Consider the following 12,674-nt stretch of genomic DNA (forward strand, 5'->3'; position numbering starts at 1 on the left):
GGAAGCCTGAGCGGCCGACTCCCCCGCATTCGTCTCGCTCTCCCCTTCGTGTGAGCCGACCGACTCAATGCCGAGCGACTCCATCTCTTTGGCAGCTGCAGCCTCAAGCGCCGCCGCTTTCCTTTTCAAAATCCTGGCCATCACAGACTCCATGACAATGTCCGCTGCAAAGGAAAAAGGAGAAAATCAGTTAGCAATCAAGGCGAATGCACAAGTAAAATTCTTACCGAAGCCGCTCGGGAGGGGAGTCCGGATCGGACTCAGGCCGAATATGTACATCACGCCTTCGGGTAAGAACTTGTTGATGTCAAACTTCAGATCGGCTAGCATGTTGGCAGGGTGAAGATAGTCCGGTCGGGTCTTGAACGTCTTTAGCTCAGGGGAGATTGGTGGTCCGACCTGCCACTGGGTTCGAAAAAGGGCCCGCTTGAGAAGACGAAGATAGAAGTAGTACTCTTTCCAATGTTTATTGGAAGAGGGCAGTTTATTAAAGAAGACTAAACCGGGCCGAGCCTGGAACATGTAAGTACCCAGCTCGGACTGTTTAGGATAATAAAAATAGTAGAAGACCTCCGGTCGGAGGGGAATGTTGTGGATTTTGAACAAGACAACAACCCCACATAGAAGGCGGAATGTGTTAGGGACTAAGCTTCCGAGCGGAATGCCGAAAAAATTACAGACTTCTACGATAAAGGGATGGACTGGAAAGCGCAGACCGGCTATGAACTGGTCGCGGAAAACACAGATAGCTCCGCGCGACGGTTTGTGTGGCCGAGCGGAGGGGGGAGGGTAAGATAAGTTCAAAGTCAGAGGGGATGTCAAAATTGTCCATCAGAATATCGACGTCGCGCCGATCGAAGCGCGACTCCATGGTGGTATACCACGGGCCGAGGGCTGGGTTTTGAGGCTGAGAGGACTTGGCCATTGTCCGAACGGGCGAAACCACAAAAGGCGAAGAAAGGCAGATGATAGAAGGAAGAAGATGACAAACGAAACAGTGCCCAGAGGACCAAAAACTCGGGAAAGAAACGCAAAGAAAACACAAGAACCAAAGATAGAAAAAAAGAAGAACCTTACAGAGAAGAATGAAGATTGACGAGGAACACGGAATCGCCGGAAAAAGGAGAACCGAAGCTGCCGGAGCAAAAACGCCAGAGGAAGCTGTGGAGCATGAGAAGGCACAAATGCGGCGAGTAGAGGGAGAAGGCGAAGGCTTTATAGGGTTGAGCCCGAGCGGCCTCCGCCGTCGGATGCAGGTCACGGGAACCGAAGCACGCATCGGGCAGTCCATTTAAAACCGCCTCGATCTCGTCTCTCGCGACGCCACCGCCGTACGATGACGGCAGCAGTGACACGTGGCATTCGGCCACTGGAGTGCATTTAATGAGCGCATGCCCGGCCTTAATATCGAAGATTGGTACAAATCTCGAAGAGATCCGAGGAATGTTGGCGTTGACTGACGTTATAGCTACCCCCGTGGGGGTCGAGCGGAGGATAGTTTCACAGAGACGCCGCTCGGCTTAACTAGCGGTCCAGTCAGTCGGACTAATCGCCTCCTTCGACTAGATTTGAAAGGGAGGCAAGTGATTCGACGGTAAGGACGGAGGACCCCCTTTGAGGGGAGTCAACGCCACGTGGAGGTCAAAGGGCAAAATGGTCAACCTAAGGTCTGGCCGATCGGCCGACCGGCCTAGCGAGTCCGAGCGAAATCAAAGACAACCCGGCGGGGAGTTGAGTTTCCGACGCTCATGGCGAACAGGGTCACCGGGCCGAACAGGTAGACCGCTCATCCGAGGCGTAAGACAGCAATACTGTGAAGGAACAATCTCAGCCGAGCACGCGATGGAGTGGAATCTTCCCGGTCGGACCAATTTCTGCCGAGCGAATGGACGCTTGGCTAGGGGAAAAAAGAGACAAGGACAAGGGAACATTGGGGAACATCTTCTGACAACAGGCATGTTTGGTGACCAGGCCATACGCAGAATCCTACGACGGAAGGTTCTGCTATCCCATCAAAGAGGTGCTCAGACTGTAGCAGTATGGTGTCAGGCATGCTCCTCTGGTAAGCCCATACTGAGGTATGGTAAAGGACACGTGCACGCCTCGACAGGTGTGCACAAGCCTCCCTAGAGCTCTATATAAGAGCCCACCAACTTCACCGGAGGTACGCAATCTATCATCTTGGGAGCCACTTTTACGCTTGCCTCTTGCCTGACTTGAGCGTCGGAGGGTCGTCGTCGGGAAACTCCTCCCGGCCCGACTTCTTTGCAGGTAGCGACGGAGATCCACATCATCAGCCGGAGACAGCGGAGAGCACCACGTTCCCAGCGTCCATCCACTCATCACTCAGACATGATCAATATGTTATCGATATATACCTCCATGTTAAGGTCGATCTGCCGATGAAATACTTTATTTAGCAATACGTTCGTCGGTCATGATGAAGCTGACCTTCTCTTGATCCAGCAACACTTGGTGGTATCCTTGGTATGCGTCGATCATGCAAATTAGCTCACAGCCTGTCATAGAGTCCACCATATGATCGATCCTTGGCAGCGGGTAGAAATCCTTCGGGCACGCCTTATTCAAGTCGCGGAAGTCGATGCAAACCCTCCACTTGTTGCCTGGCTTGGAGACTAGCATGACATTAGCGAGCCAGCTCGAGAATTGGACTTCCTGGATGTGTCCGGCCTCCAGAAATTTTTCAATCTCCGCCCGGATGATCAAGTTCTACTCCACACCGAAGTCCCTCTTTTTTTGCTTCATGGGCCTAGCGTCCGATCGGACATAAAGCTCGTGCTGAGCCATGCTCAGCGAAATCCAAGAGACCACATGTGTCGACCAGGCGAACACGTCGTGATTTTGTCTGAGGCAGGCAACCAACGCTATCTTCTTCTCACTTTCCAAGTCGGCGACGACAAAGGTAGTTGCCTCCTACTGGCTTGGGTGAATCTGCACCTCCTCCTTTTCATCATAGACTAGCGTAGGAAGTTTCTCTGTGATAGCGTTCACCTCCAAGCGCGGGTTCTTCCGAACAACTCTTGCTTCGGATTTAACCATCTCAACGTAGCATCGTCGAGCCACCAACTAGTCGCTCTTGACTTTGCCTACCTTATCGTCCATCGAGAATTTGATCTTCTGGCAGAAGGTGAATACCACTGCTCGGAACTCATTGAGTGTTGGTCGGTCCAATATGACATTGTAGTCCGACGGCGCGTCCATCACAATAAAATTTGTGGACCTTGTCCTCTTTAGCAGCTCCTCCCTGGGCGAGACGGCAAGGCGGACTTGATCGATTGGCAACATTTTGTTGCTTGTGAATCTGTAGAGTGGAGTCATCATGGGCAGCAAATTGCTCCAGTCGATTTGCAGCTAATCGAACGCCTTCTTGAATATGATATTCACCGAGCTTCCTGTGTCAACAAAGATTCAATGAATAACGTAGTTAACAATTACCGCTCGGATGATCAACGCGTCGTCATGAGGGATCTCCACTCCCTCTAAGTCCCTCGGGCTGAAACTTATCTCGGGTCCTTCGACCCTCTCCTTGCTGTAGTCCATGGCATGGATCTCAAATCGCCAAGCATGCAACTTCTTCGCCTGGTTGGAATCACTGTCGGTCTGGGGGGAGCGATCATTCCTATTTCTCCTCGAGCAATGTTACTCTTGTTCTCCTCCTCTCGAGTTGAAGGTCTTCTCCACTCAGCAGAGGCTCGAGCTGGACTCTGGTTGTTCCTCCTCTGCGATTGATGAGGGCATGGTTCGATTGTCGTCCTTTCCACCTCCCTTCTCTCAGTTGATGGACGCCTATGTCGCTGATCAGGAGATGGGGATTGGCTGCGATATCCCGGCAGAGCCGACCTGCTAGCAACTGGCGTCAAGTGGTAGCTGTCCCATGTGTCGTGTGTCACTGACTAGTGGAACGAATAGAATATTGGCATCCACACTTTGCCTTTTGCAACCTTTGGGCGACTGACCGCCACATGCTGCACGACATGTGTCCTGGGCTCGTATGGCTACCCTCCCCCCGATCGAGGCCCCTTACGAGGCTGATGGCTTCTCGATGAACGCCGCTCAGGCACTGTTGCGGGTTCGGCCGACACCTCTCTTCTTCTGGCCACTTGAGCTTCTTCTACGTTTATGTACTTTGTGGTCTTCCTTTGCAAGTGGTCGAAGTCCCCTCGATAGCTTCCGAATGAGCGATCGAAAGAACTCCCCTTCGGTGAGCCCCTGGGTGAAAGTGATCACCAATACATCTAAGGAGACTGCGGGGATGCCCATTGCCACCTGATTAAAATGCTGGATGTAGGCCCTCAATGCTTCCCTGGACCCCTTGCTTCGGTGAGAACAAGTTTACGCTCGTCTTTTGTTGGTGATGACTGCTGGAGAAATGATGTAGGAACGCCGTCCAGGATCCTTGAAGTTGTGGATGGAGCAGATCGATAGTCTCTTGAACCAACGTTGCACTGATCCAGAGAGGGTGGTGAAGAAGACCCAACATTTCACCCTGTCGGTGTACTGGTGAAGTATGGTCGCGTTATCAAATTTGGCCAGATGGTCATCCGGGTCGGTGGTTTCGTTGTACTTTCCGATCGCCAACGAAGTGTAGTACCGGGGCATGGGATCGTCCAGAATCCCTTGCTAAATTGTCGATTGATCTGCTACGGCAAATCATCGTCCCTCGGCACCTTCCCTTTTCTTGCGTCCCGAACGGGTACATCGTCCGATGAAGATCCCCGCTCCTTGTCAGCTCAACCCCATTCCTCCGATGGGGTCCTGAACAACGCTCGGTGGAAGGAGATAAGTGCATTGTGCACTTCCCTATACATGTCGGTTGGCTTCTTGTTATTCCCTCGAGTGGATATTTGGTCCGCTCGGTTACCTCGTTCAGTAGGTCGACCAACGACTGATGCTACAGGTTCTTGCGCTTGGCGATCGGCCAACACCTGTTGTTGTTGCTGCTCCACTATCTTGGCATCTCGGGCTTGTATCAGTATGTCGAGCTCCTCTTGTGCCAACATCATCGTGGCGAATCATCTAGCGTCCTCCATCTTCTCGTTCGGATGTAGGCTACGTTCCCACAAACGACGCCAAAATGATCCTGTCTGAAAGCGGGATGATGGAAAACTGGGGATGTGGTGGTTTCACTGACCCGCTGTAGATCTCACTCCGCTCTTCAAAACTAGTAATGTCAGTGCCGAGCCAGGGAAGAGGTCCCCAGCGTTGGCCCTCCGATGCACAAGTCAATCACCGGAACTGTAGAAGAAGCAGAGCAACAAAAGAACTAGCACCAAATAGTAGTAACACGTACCTCCGCCGGTGATGGACCCTTCTTTATATAGAGCCCTAGTGGACGACGTGCACACTTCTCAAGGTGTGGACGTGTTCTCCAATATATCCTATGAAAGGACCTGTCAGGAAAGTACCTCTGACAACATATCTTAACAGGACATGTATATCTCTGACAAGATATTAGAAGCTTCTGTCGTACGATCCGCCTATCGACCATGTCTCATGTTAGTGGTACTATCTCCCAAAAGGATGTTGAGAGATACTACAGTGGTTTTGTTGCTTGGCCGAGCGGGATAGCCGCTCGGCTGGGACTTCACTCCATCCATGGTCAGGTCCCGCTGCTTGGCCGAGCGGGGTAGTCGCTTGGCCGGGACCCTCCGCTCTGTCAACCTCAGTTGCTCTTCCGTGCGGTGATTGTGTAGTAATATGCCCTCCCCCATTCGGACAAGTTATATGATCTCCTTCGACGTCCTGCTGCTCTGTATCGAGTGTCGACTATCTTACGTATCATCCCGAGCTGGACGTATGGTCTGCTCAAACATGCCTCCCATTGGTCGAGCATTGACTGCCCCAATTGACCATTATAATTGTCCTCGATTCGGCTTTTTGACACTTGGATATTATCATCTTAATTTTGACCATCACCTTAAGAGTTGATTTCATACTAGATGAATCTCCTTCTATCGCCACATCAAGCATCTTGCTAGCGCACTCGGTAGGTTAATTGGATGATTTAGACATATTAGGAAAGTCAATCAAATTGATCCATCGATTAATCGGGTGAGACAGATTTGTTTATTGAAGCAAGTGGGTCGGGCGAACGATCGAAGTGATCTTGTCTTGTGAATAAATTCCTAGTGAATAGAATAACTATTTTCTGAAAGCACCATTATTGAAGCAATATTCTGTTTGCAAGTCGTTGGTTGATGCCTCATTCACGCGACGTAACATGAGACAGGACCACCATGCAGGCACCACATTAATCCTCACGGCCGCCCCTCTTTTTATTTATTTATTTATTCTTTTAAAAGGAATAATAATAAAATAAAAATAAGAGATTCTCGTTGTCGTGGAAACTAAATTATTGAATGATTGAGCTGCTGACTTGCCATAGCATTTTTATGTATAAAAGCAAAGACATTATATTACGAAACCGGATGAGAGAGTTTGAAACTGATGAATCGTATTTTACTTGATTACGAAGGTATATATAATATATTTAGATAAGGACTCTTCCTGAAACAAAATAAAACGTCAAACAAGAAACAAGCTTCGTCCATGCATATCTATCTATCTATGACTATACTTGCTGTCCAACATTCAAACAATAAATAATCCTCAATGAGTCCAACACTGGAGTCAAATTCGACGGGCAAGAAAAAAAGATAAAATAAAAATAAAAAAAGGTTTCATTTATCTTTGCAGATTGTGGATTCATTGACGTTGAAAATGACGAGGACATTTTAATGATTTCCCCCTTCCATTCAGGTGTACATGATGCAGCAGTAAAACATACATACATACATACAGAATTATATATATATATTATAAACAACAAAGAATTATTCATCCGGCAAAATGGAAAAATAAAAATCTAGCATTCAATTAACCAACCTACCTACCTACCTACGTACTCTGTTTTACTGTTCGAGAAGCTCCCTGGCCTGTTCCAGCACTCCTCTGAATCGATCCTTACGGAGCCTCACGTTTTGCTCCACCAGGTAGATCTGCCCCATCGTTTGCCATCCCTGCTTGTGTATCGCGTCTGGATCCTTGAACACTGCGTGATCACGCGGGTAGTGATCGATCAAGGTGCTTTCTTCTTCCAGGATGTCGTACTGCAGGTACTTCAGCTGCATGCCCATGGCGGGCTTCGCGTAGTAGTTGGCCGCGATCCAGTCCAGCTTCGCCAGCGGCAACACTTGGATCAGCACTGCGCCGGTGGGGAGGAACACCATGTTGGTCAGCCCAGCGCCGTGCACCCCCACCATCACGTCGCACGAGTTCACCGTCTCCGCGAACGCCGCCACGTCCATGAAGCTCGGCTCTGCGATCACCACTTCGAACCCCACCTCCTCCGCCACCGGCACCACCTCGTCCAGGTTCACGAACCGCCTCGACCCACCCCGCGAGATGAACAGCAGCCTCGGCCGGCGTCCGGGGCCGCCCCCCGACGGCCGGGCGTGAGGCAGCGAGTACGCGGTGCGCAGGAAGGCGACGAAGTCGACCATGGTCACCCCCTCGGCCGACTTGGACGCGTCGATGGTGAGGTCGTTGTCGGCGCGCAGGCCGACGATGGCATGGCGGAAGCAGTGCACGCGGTCGTCGTAGTCGTAGTTGATGACGGGGAAGTCCGATAGCTTGGCGATGATGTGTCGGTACTTGTAGAGCCACCACGTCTCGTTTTTGACCGCCAGAAGCTGGACTCGGCCACGGAACCGGCGGGTGGTTTGGAAGAGGGGGAGGAGCAGGTCGGATATGTCGTGGAAGATGTTACCGCAGTACCCGGTGGTGGCGAAGACAACGCCGGGGACATCGTGGGTGACCACGCAGGGCGGGGGCGCGTCGCGGTGCGGCGTCAGAGAATGAACGTGAACCGTCGGAACCCGGCGGACGACGACGTGGTCAGCCTTGCGGGCGTAAGGCTTGATCTCGAAAGATTGGTTCTCGCCGGAGGGAGAAACGACCAGCACAGTGGAGGAACCTTTGCCGACGATTCTAACATCGCCGTGGATGTCGCAGACGTCCGTTCTGTACGCAGAAAGGTCGCATAAGGCTTGACGCTTCCTCTCTGCTGCCATCAGACTGGTCCTCTCGCTCAACTTAGGAAGCAACAGCGCCAGGCTCTGGTTCGCCGGAGCTGCAGCCGACGACGGCCATGCCGACGATTTCACTGCGAATTAATTAATCGACAAGAGAGACAGAGAGATTATCCATCAAAGCTTTAGCTATTTATTAGAATTAAGATCGAGAACAAAAAAACAGAGTCGAAGTGAAAAAGAGATTCACAGAAATTGGAGAGAAGGTCCATGTCGTTCTTGAACATGGAAAGGTAAGTCATGGAGACCAGCAAGCAACCGAAGATGAACCCTATTGCAAAGCTACGGCACTCCGACCATCTCAATTTCTTCCCCATCTTTTCCGGCAGCCTGCTGCTCCGCGTGAAGCCGAATGGAGGAGGAGTAGTACACATACTTAAGCTTTGAATTCTGTGCTTTTGTGTCAAGTTGGCTTAGAATACTACTATAAAAACAATCCGTCTCCTAATTGGACCCACAGAATGGCTCGATGAACTGGAAACAACCATTGATCTCTTGTTCTTCCTCTTCTCTTCACTCTGCACATCTACTTGATAAAAGCCTCAGTTAGGGCAGTGGGAAAGAAAGCAGAGATTTGACCGCCGGAAGACTGTTGGTTGGCAGGACACTAGACGATGAGATTCCTGTGAGACGTAAAAGGGTCGAAGTTAAGAAGACGTCGCAATTATTTGGAATTCAGACATTATTATTATTATTATTATTATTATTATTATTATTATTATTATTATTATTACTGTCTGAAATATGAGTAAGACGAAGATCGGTTGAGACAGCGTCGGTATTGACAGAGAGGTGATTTGGGCAGACCTCGCGTATATGCATCGTAAAACTGATCCCCACGTGGAATTGAAGGACGATGGTGATGAAATTGGCAGTATTTAGGCTTTGCGCACATTTAGAGAAGCACACAAAACGTTAGAGACCAGAAATCAGAGAAAAAGTCTCCGGCGTCAATCAAGTCAGGTACTTTTTTCCCAGAAGAACAGTGTACGAAGGAAAAAAGAATTGTGGAAGACGAGTGCGTAGTGCGTAGTGCGTGTACCTGGCTAAAGGAGAGGACCTTCCTTTTTATATAACAATGCGTACCTCTGGAACCTGACTTATGTCAGAGAATATCGGGTGATGGAGGACATGTGGTGCCCTCTCGTGGGTTGAAGGAAGGTTCCATTCGTAGATGATAGTGAATCATTGGAATATTCCTTGACGTATGACAGTTATCCCCTAACAGGAGATTATGATTCTCTGACATTGTTATCACCTAGTGCTTTTTATCCCGCTCGGGTTTAGTTACAAATAGCTCGGGATGACCGTTCGGATGAGCCACCTGACTTGAGTCTTGATGAGGGAGACGAGCTATGACGAGAATCCCGTCTGTCACTCCTAGATCGCTGAAGGGCTGACCAAGAGTTGTCTTACTGAAAGTACCAAGCCTAACTATGCGGCCCGGGTTAAAGAAACCCGACCAGTCGGGGGAGGTTAGGTATTACTCCAGGCTGTGTTTTATGTATCAGATATGAGATCTTGCTCTGTCTGTACCTGACCGGAAATTATTGAGTTGGTGACATGAGGCGGTCTAACTCATTCTTTCTCTTAACCGTTGACTATCACATTCCTTTGACTTCTGACTGTCATGTCACCTTGACTTCTGACCACTACGTCCCATGACCTTAGTCTATCTTTGACTGTCTGGTCTTATCGGCCCTTACGTTTATGTACCGTATCAATTATTATTATTATTATTATTATTAATTCTATTTCGGAAAATTGACAATCACGTTTTAAAAATGCTACGATCTACTCGTCTTCGAATAAAACTTGGAGTTTCTTGCCGACAAATGACAAATCACGCTTTGAAAAATGGTGCACATTCATGGAGGCATTGGCGCTTCTTCTTCTCTGGTGGGTTGAAGTATTTAAAATGGGGAATGGTCCCTTCTCCTTCCTATCTTTGGCTTAGGCATGCTGTGAGATAGAACAATAACACTTTATTAATAGAACTGCATGATTTTACCAATAGTAAAATATAATAATAAATAAATAAAATTGGGTGCATTAGAATTAGTATAGAAAATGCAAATCCATATGTCATTCTTCTAAACGATTCCTCGCGGAGAATCCGAAAGAAAGGACTGCACGTGAGTTTTACACTCATTCACTGTGGTCCAGTGGGCGCCACCAAGGACAAGAGCTCACTGGGCACGACTCATAAGTCCTATATCATAAGTATATGAATTTTAAGACTTTTCAACAATGAATTATTGGACTAGAAAAAACATGATTAATTAATATTGAATCTCGATGGTTGATTTGACTTCATTAAAATTTTTAAATGGTCATTAGAGAATTAAACACTAACTGATTGGGTAATAATTAGACATTCTTTCACTATATCATAATTTCGGGACTAAATTAATAGACTACGAGCACTTGTAGTCGATGAAATTAAATTGGTCGTATACTTGATGATCATGTCCAAGAGTCGAGTTGACAGACATTGGGGAGATGACGCTCAAGTTGACTGGATGTAGGCTGAAGATAATGTAGACCTCCAACGAGCTAAGCCTGCAATTACAAATCGTTAGTGTCAAGCCTGAGAAAGGTTCATCGACGATAGTCCTCCGATGCTCAAGTTAATCGCCAGGGAGGATTCCCAGGTGCATGTATATGTATTAATTTTCTGAATAGCTACTGTAAGGAGGACAACTCTCCAAGTAGGAGAAGAGTGAGAGGAGATATATAGAGATCAAACACATATAATAAATATTAATTGGGATGATAGTTTGTAATTGATTTTAGCTGCGGCTTATATTTTCTATGCTATCAATGTAATTCTTAAGCATTTCTCTGTACTGCATATTTGTTGGTATAATTAATGAAAAAGATCCAAAGTTAGGAAAATAGATTTGAATCTTCTCAGAATTTTATTTCTCTTTTCTTCTATCTCCAACATCAACTACATATCGAGCATCACTTTGGATCCATAAATTAATCTTTGAATTGTGTGTTTTTTTTCCTGTTTCTTTCTCTTTCTCTTTATCTTTGTACAGTTGAAAAGGTTTGCGCGCGAGTTAAGCAAAGATAGTCAAAGCCATCGACAAAAATCAATACGCCAAATTGGAAAAACGTTTTGCTGACTTTCGGTAGGTCAAAAACTTTCACTTAAAAATAATAATAATAATCAACTGATCACCCAGAAAAAATAAATTTAAACAAAAATTGTATTATTAAATCAGTGGAAAAGTATCATCTGATAGGATAATTATTCTATGAATTATTAAATTAGCTAATTCACGAACGAATATCGAAAATAATCTTCTATAAATTATTGATTCTAAGAAAAATATTAAGAATAAAAAAACAAATGACACTATATTATTTATCTAAAAAAATTTCTCTAACATCAATTAAACATACATTTATATAGAATTAAAAAGGAAAGAAAAAATCTTAATCGAAAACAATTATAATAGAAAGTAAAAAAGTCTAAATATATTAAAAGTCTAAAATATTCTAAACTCAAAATTATAATCGTTAGTGTAGTTACAGTAGAATGAGCATACCTCCGATGAAATTTGGGGGCTCCTTATATAGAGCCCCTGGGAGCGTGCGTGCACGCTTGTCGAGGCATGCACGTCTCTCAAAGCTTACCATGAAAGGACATGACAGTAAAGCGTCTCTGACACTATACCTTAACAACCCAAGTATATCTCTGACAAGACATCAGAAGCTTCTACTGTACAATCCTCTACCTGGCCATGCCGCCAGCCATGTCGTTTGTCGGTGGCATGAGTTCCTAGAAGGATATCACCAGCTGCTCCTTCTATCTGTTACGGGCCGAGCGAGAGAGCCGCTCGGCCAGTTTGCTGTCAGGCTGCTATCGTGGCTGGGTCGAGAGTGATGTCCGCTCGGCCGATGGTCTGCTGTCTCAGCTTCGTCTTGTTGAGGCGAGGGAGTCATGCCTGTTTAGTCGGGGCTGTGTCCACTGTTCGGTCGAGTGGGATGGCCGCTCGACCTTCATCATTCCATGCCTGAGCCTTCTGAGCGTCGAAAGCTTGGTATTTGTCCGAGCTGTCGTAGTGTCAGGTCAGGTACTCCCCGGTTCGATCGGGGAGGTGGGTCGCTCGATCGGACGAACTCCTGGGGCGTTGACCATCTTGACTTTGACCTTTCACGTGTCATTGACCCTCCTCGAGGCAGGAACCCCTTCTTACCGCCGGATCATGTGCCTCTCCCTCAAGTCTAGTCGAAAGAGGTTGAAAGTTCGACTGACTGGACAAGTAGTCGGGTGATCGGCTGGCCGATCGGCCAGTGTGCTGGTTGGATCCCGATCGGGCTACGTAGAGCTGACCCTCTAGGCTGCTCAGTAACCTGAGGATTTGTACTCGAGGAATTTCTCCTTTGGTGTCTTTGGATGGGCGCGACCTGCGCGGTCAATGCTGACGTCACCCGAATCTCCTCAAAATTCGTGCAAATCACCTCCATTAAGGCCGAGCGTGCGCCCACAAATAATGGCGCTCATTAAATGCTTCCCTATGGGAGGGCACCACATGTCGTCGCCACAGT

At 47.6% G+C, this 12,674-nt stretch overlaps 1 protein-coding gene across 1 annotated transcript; it reads right to left on the bottom strand.

The window, feature by feature from the left end:
* Positions 1–6,706: 6,706 nt before the first annotated feature.
* LOC121971144 (alpha-1,3-arabinosyltransferase XAT3-like) lies at positions 6,707–8,733 on the bottom strand. The gene is made up of 2 exons (XM_042522282.1): positions 8,302–8,733; positions 6,707–8,185 (listed from the first exon to the last, which is right to left on the bottom strand). The coding sequence occupies exons 1-2, from the start codon at positions 8,483–8,485 to the stop codon at positions 6,933–6,935; spliced, it is 1,437 nt and encodes a 478-aa protein (XP_042378216.1). The 5' UTR covers positions 8,486–8,733; the 3' UTR covers positions 6,707–6,932.
* Positions 8,734–12,674: the final 3,941 nt, after the last annotated feature.

Source organism: Zingiber officinale, chromosome 1B, assembly GCF_018446385.1.
Source record: "Zingiber officinale cultivar Zhangliang chromosome 1B, Zo_v1.1, whole genome shotgun sequence".
Lineage (NCBI taxonomy): Eukaryota > Viridiplantae > Streptophyta > Magnoliopsida > Zingiberales > Zingiberaceae > Zingiber > Zingiber officinale.

What these genes read in the sequence shown, in the direction of transcription:
- LOC121971144 (XM_042522282.1), bottom strand. Translation starts at nt 8,485, where the DNA reads ATGTGTACTACTCCTCCTCCATTCGGCTTCACGCGGAGCAGCAGGCTG. An exon ending in GGACCTTCTCTCCAATTTCT is followed by an intron (nt 8,186 to 8,301) that starts GTGAATCTCTTT and finishes ATTAATTCGCAG; the next exon opens with TGAAATCGTCGGCATGGCCG.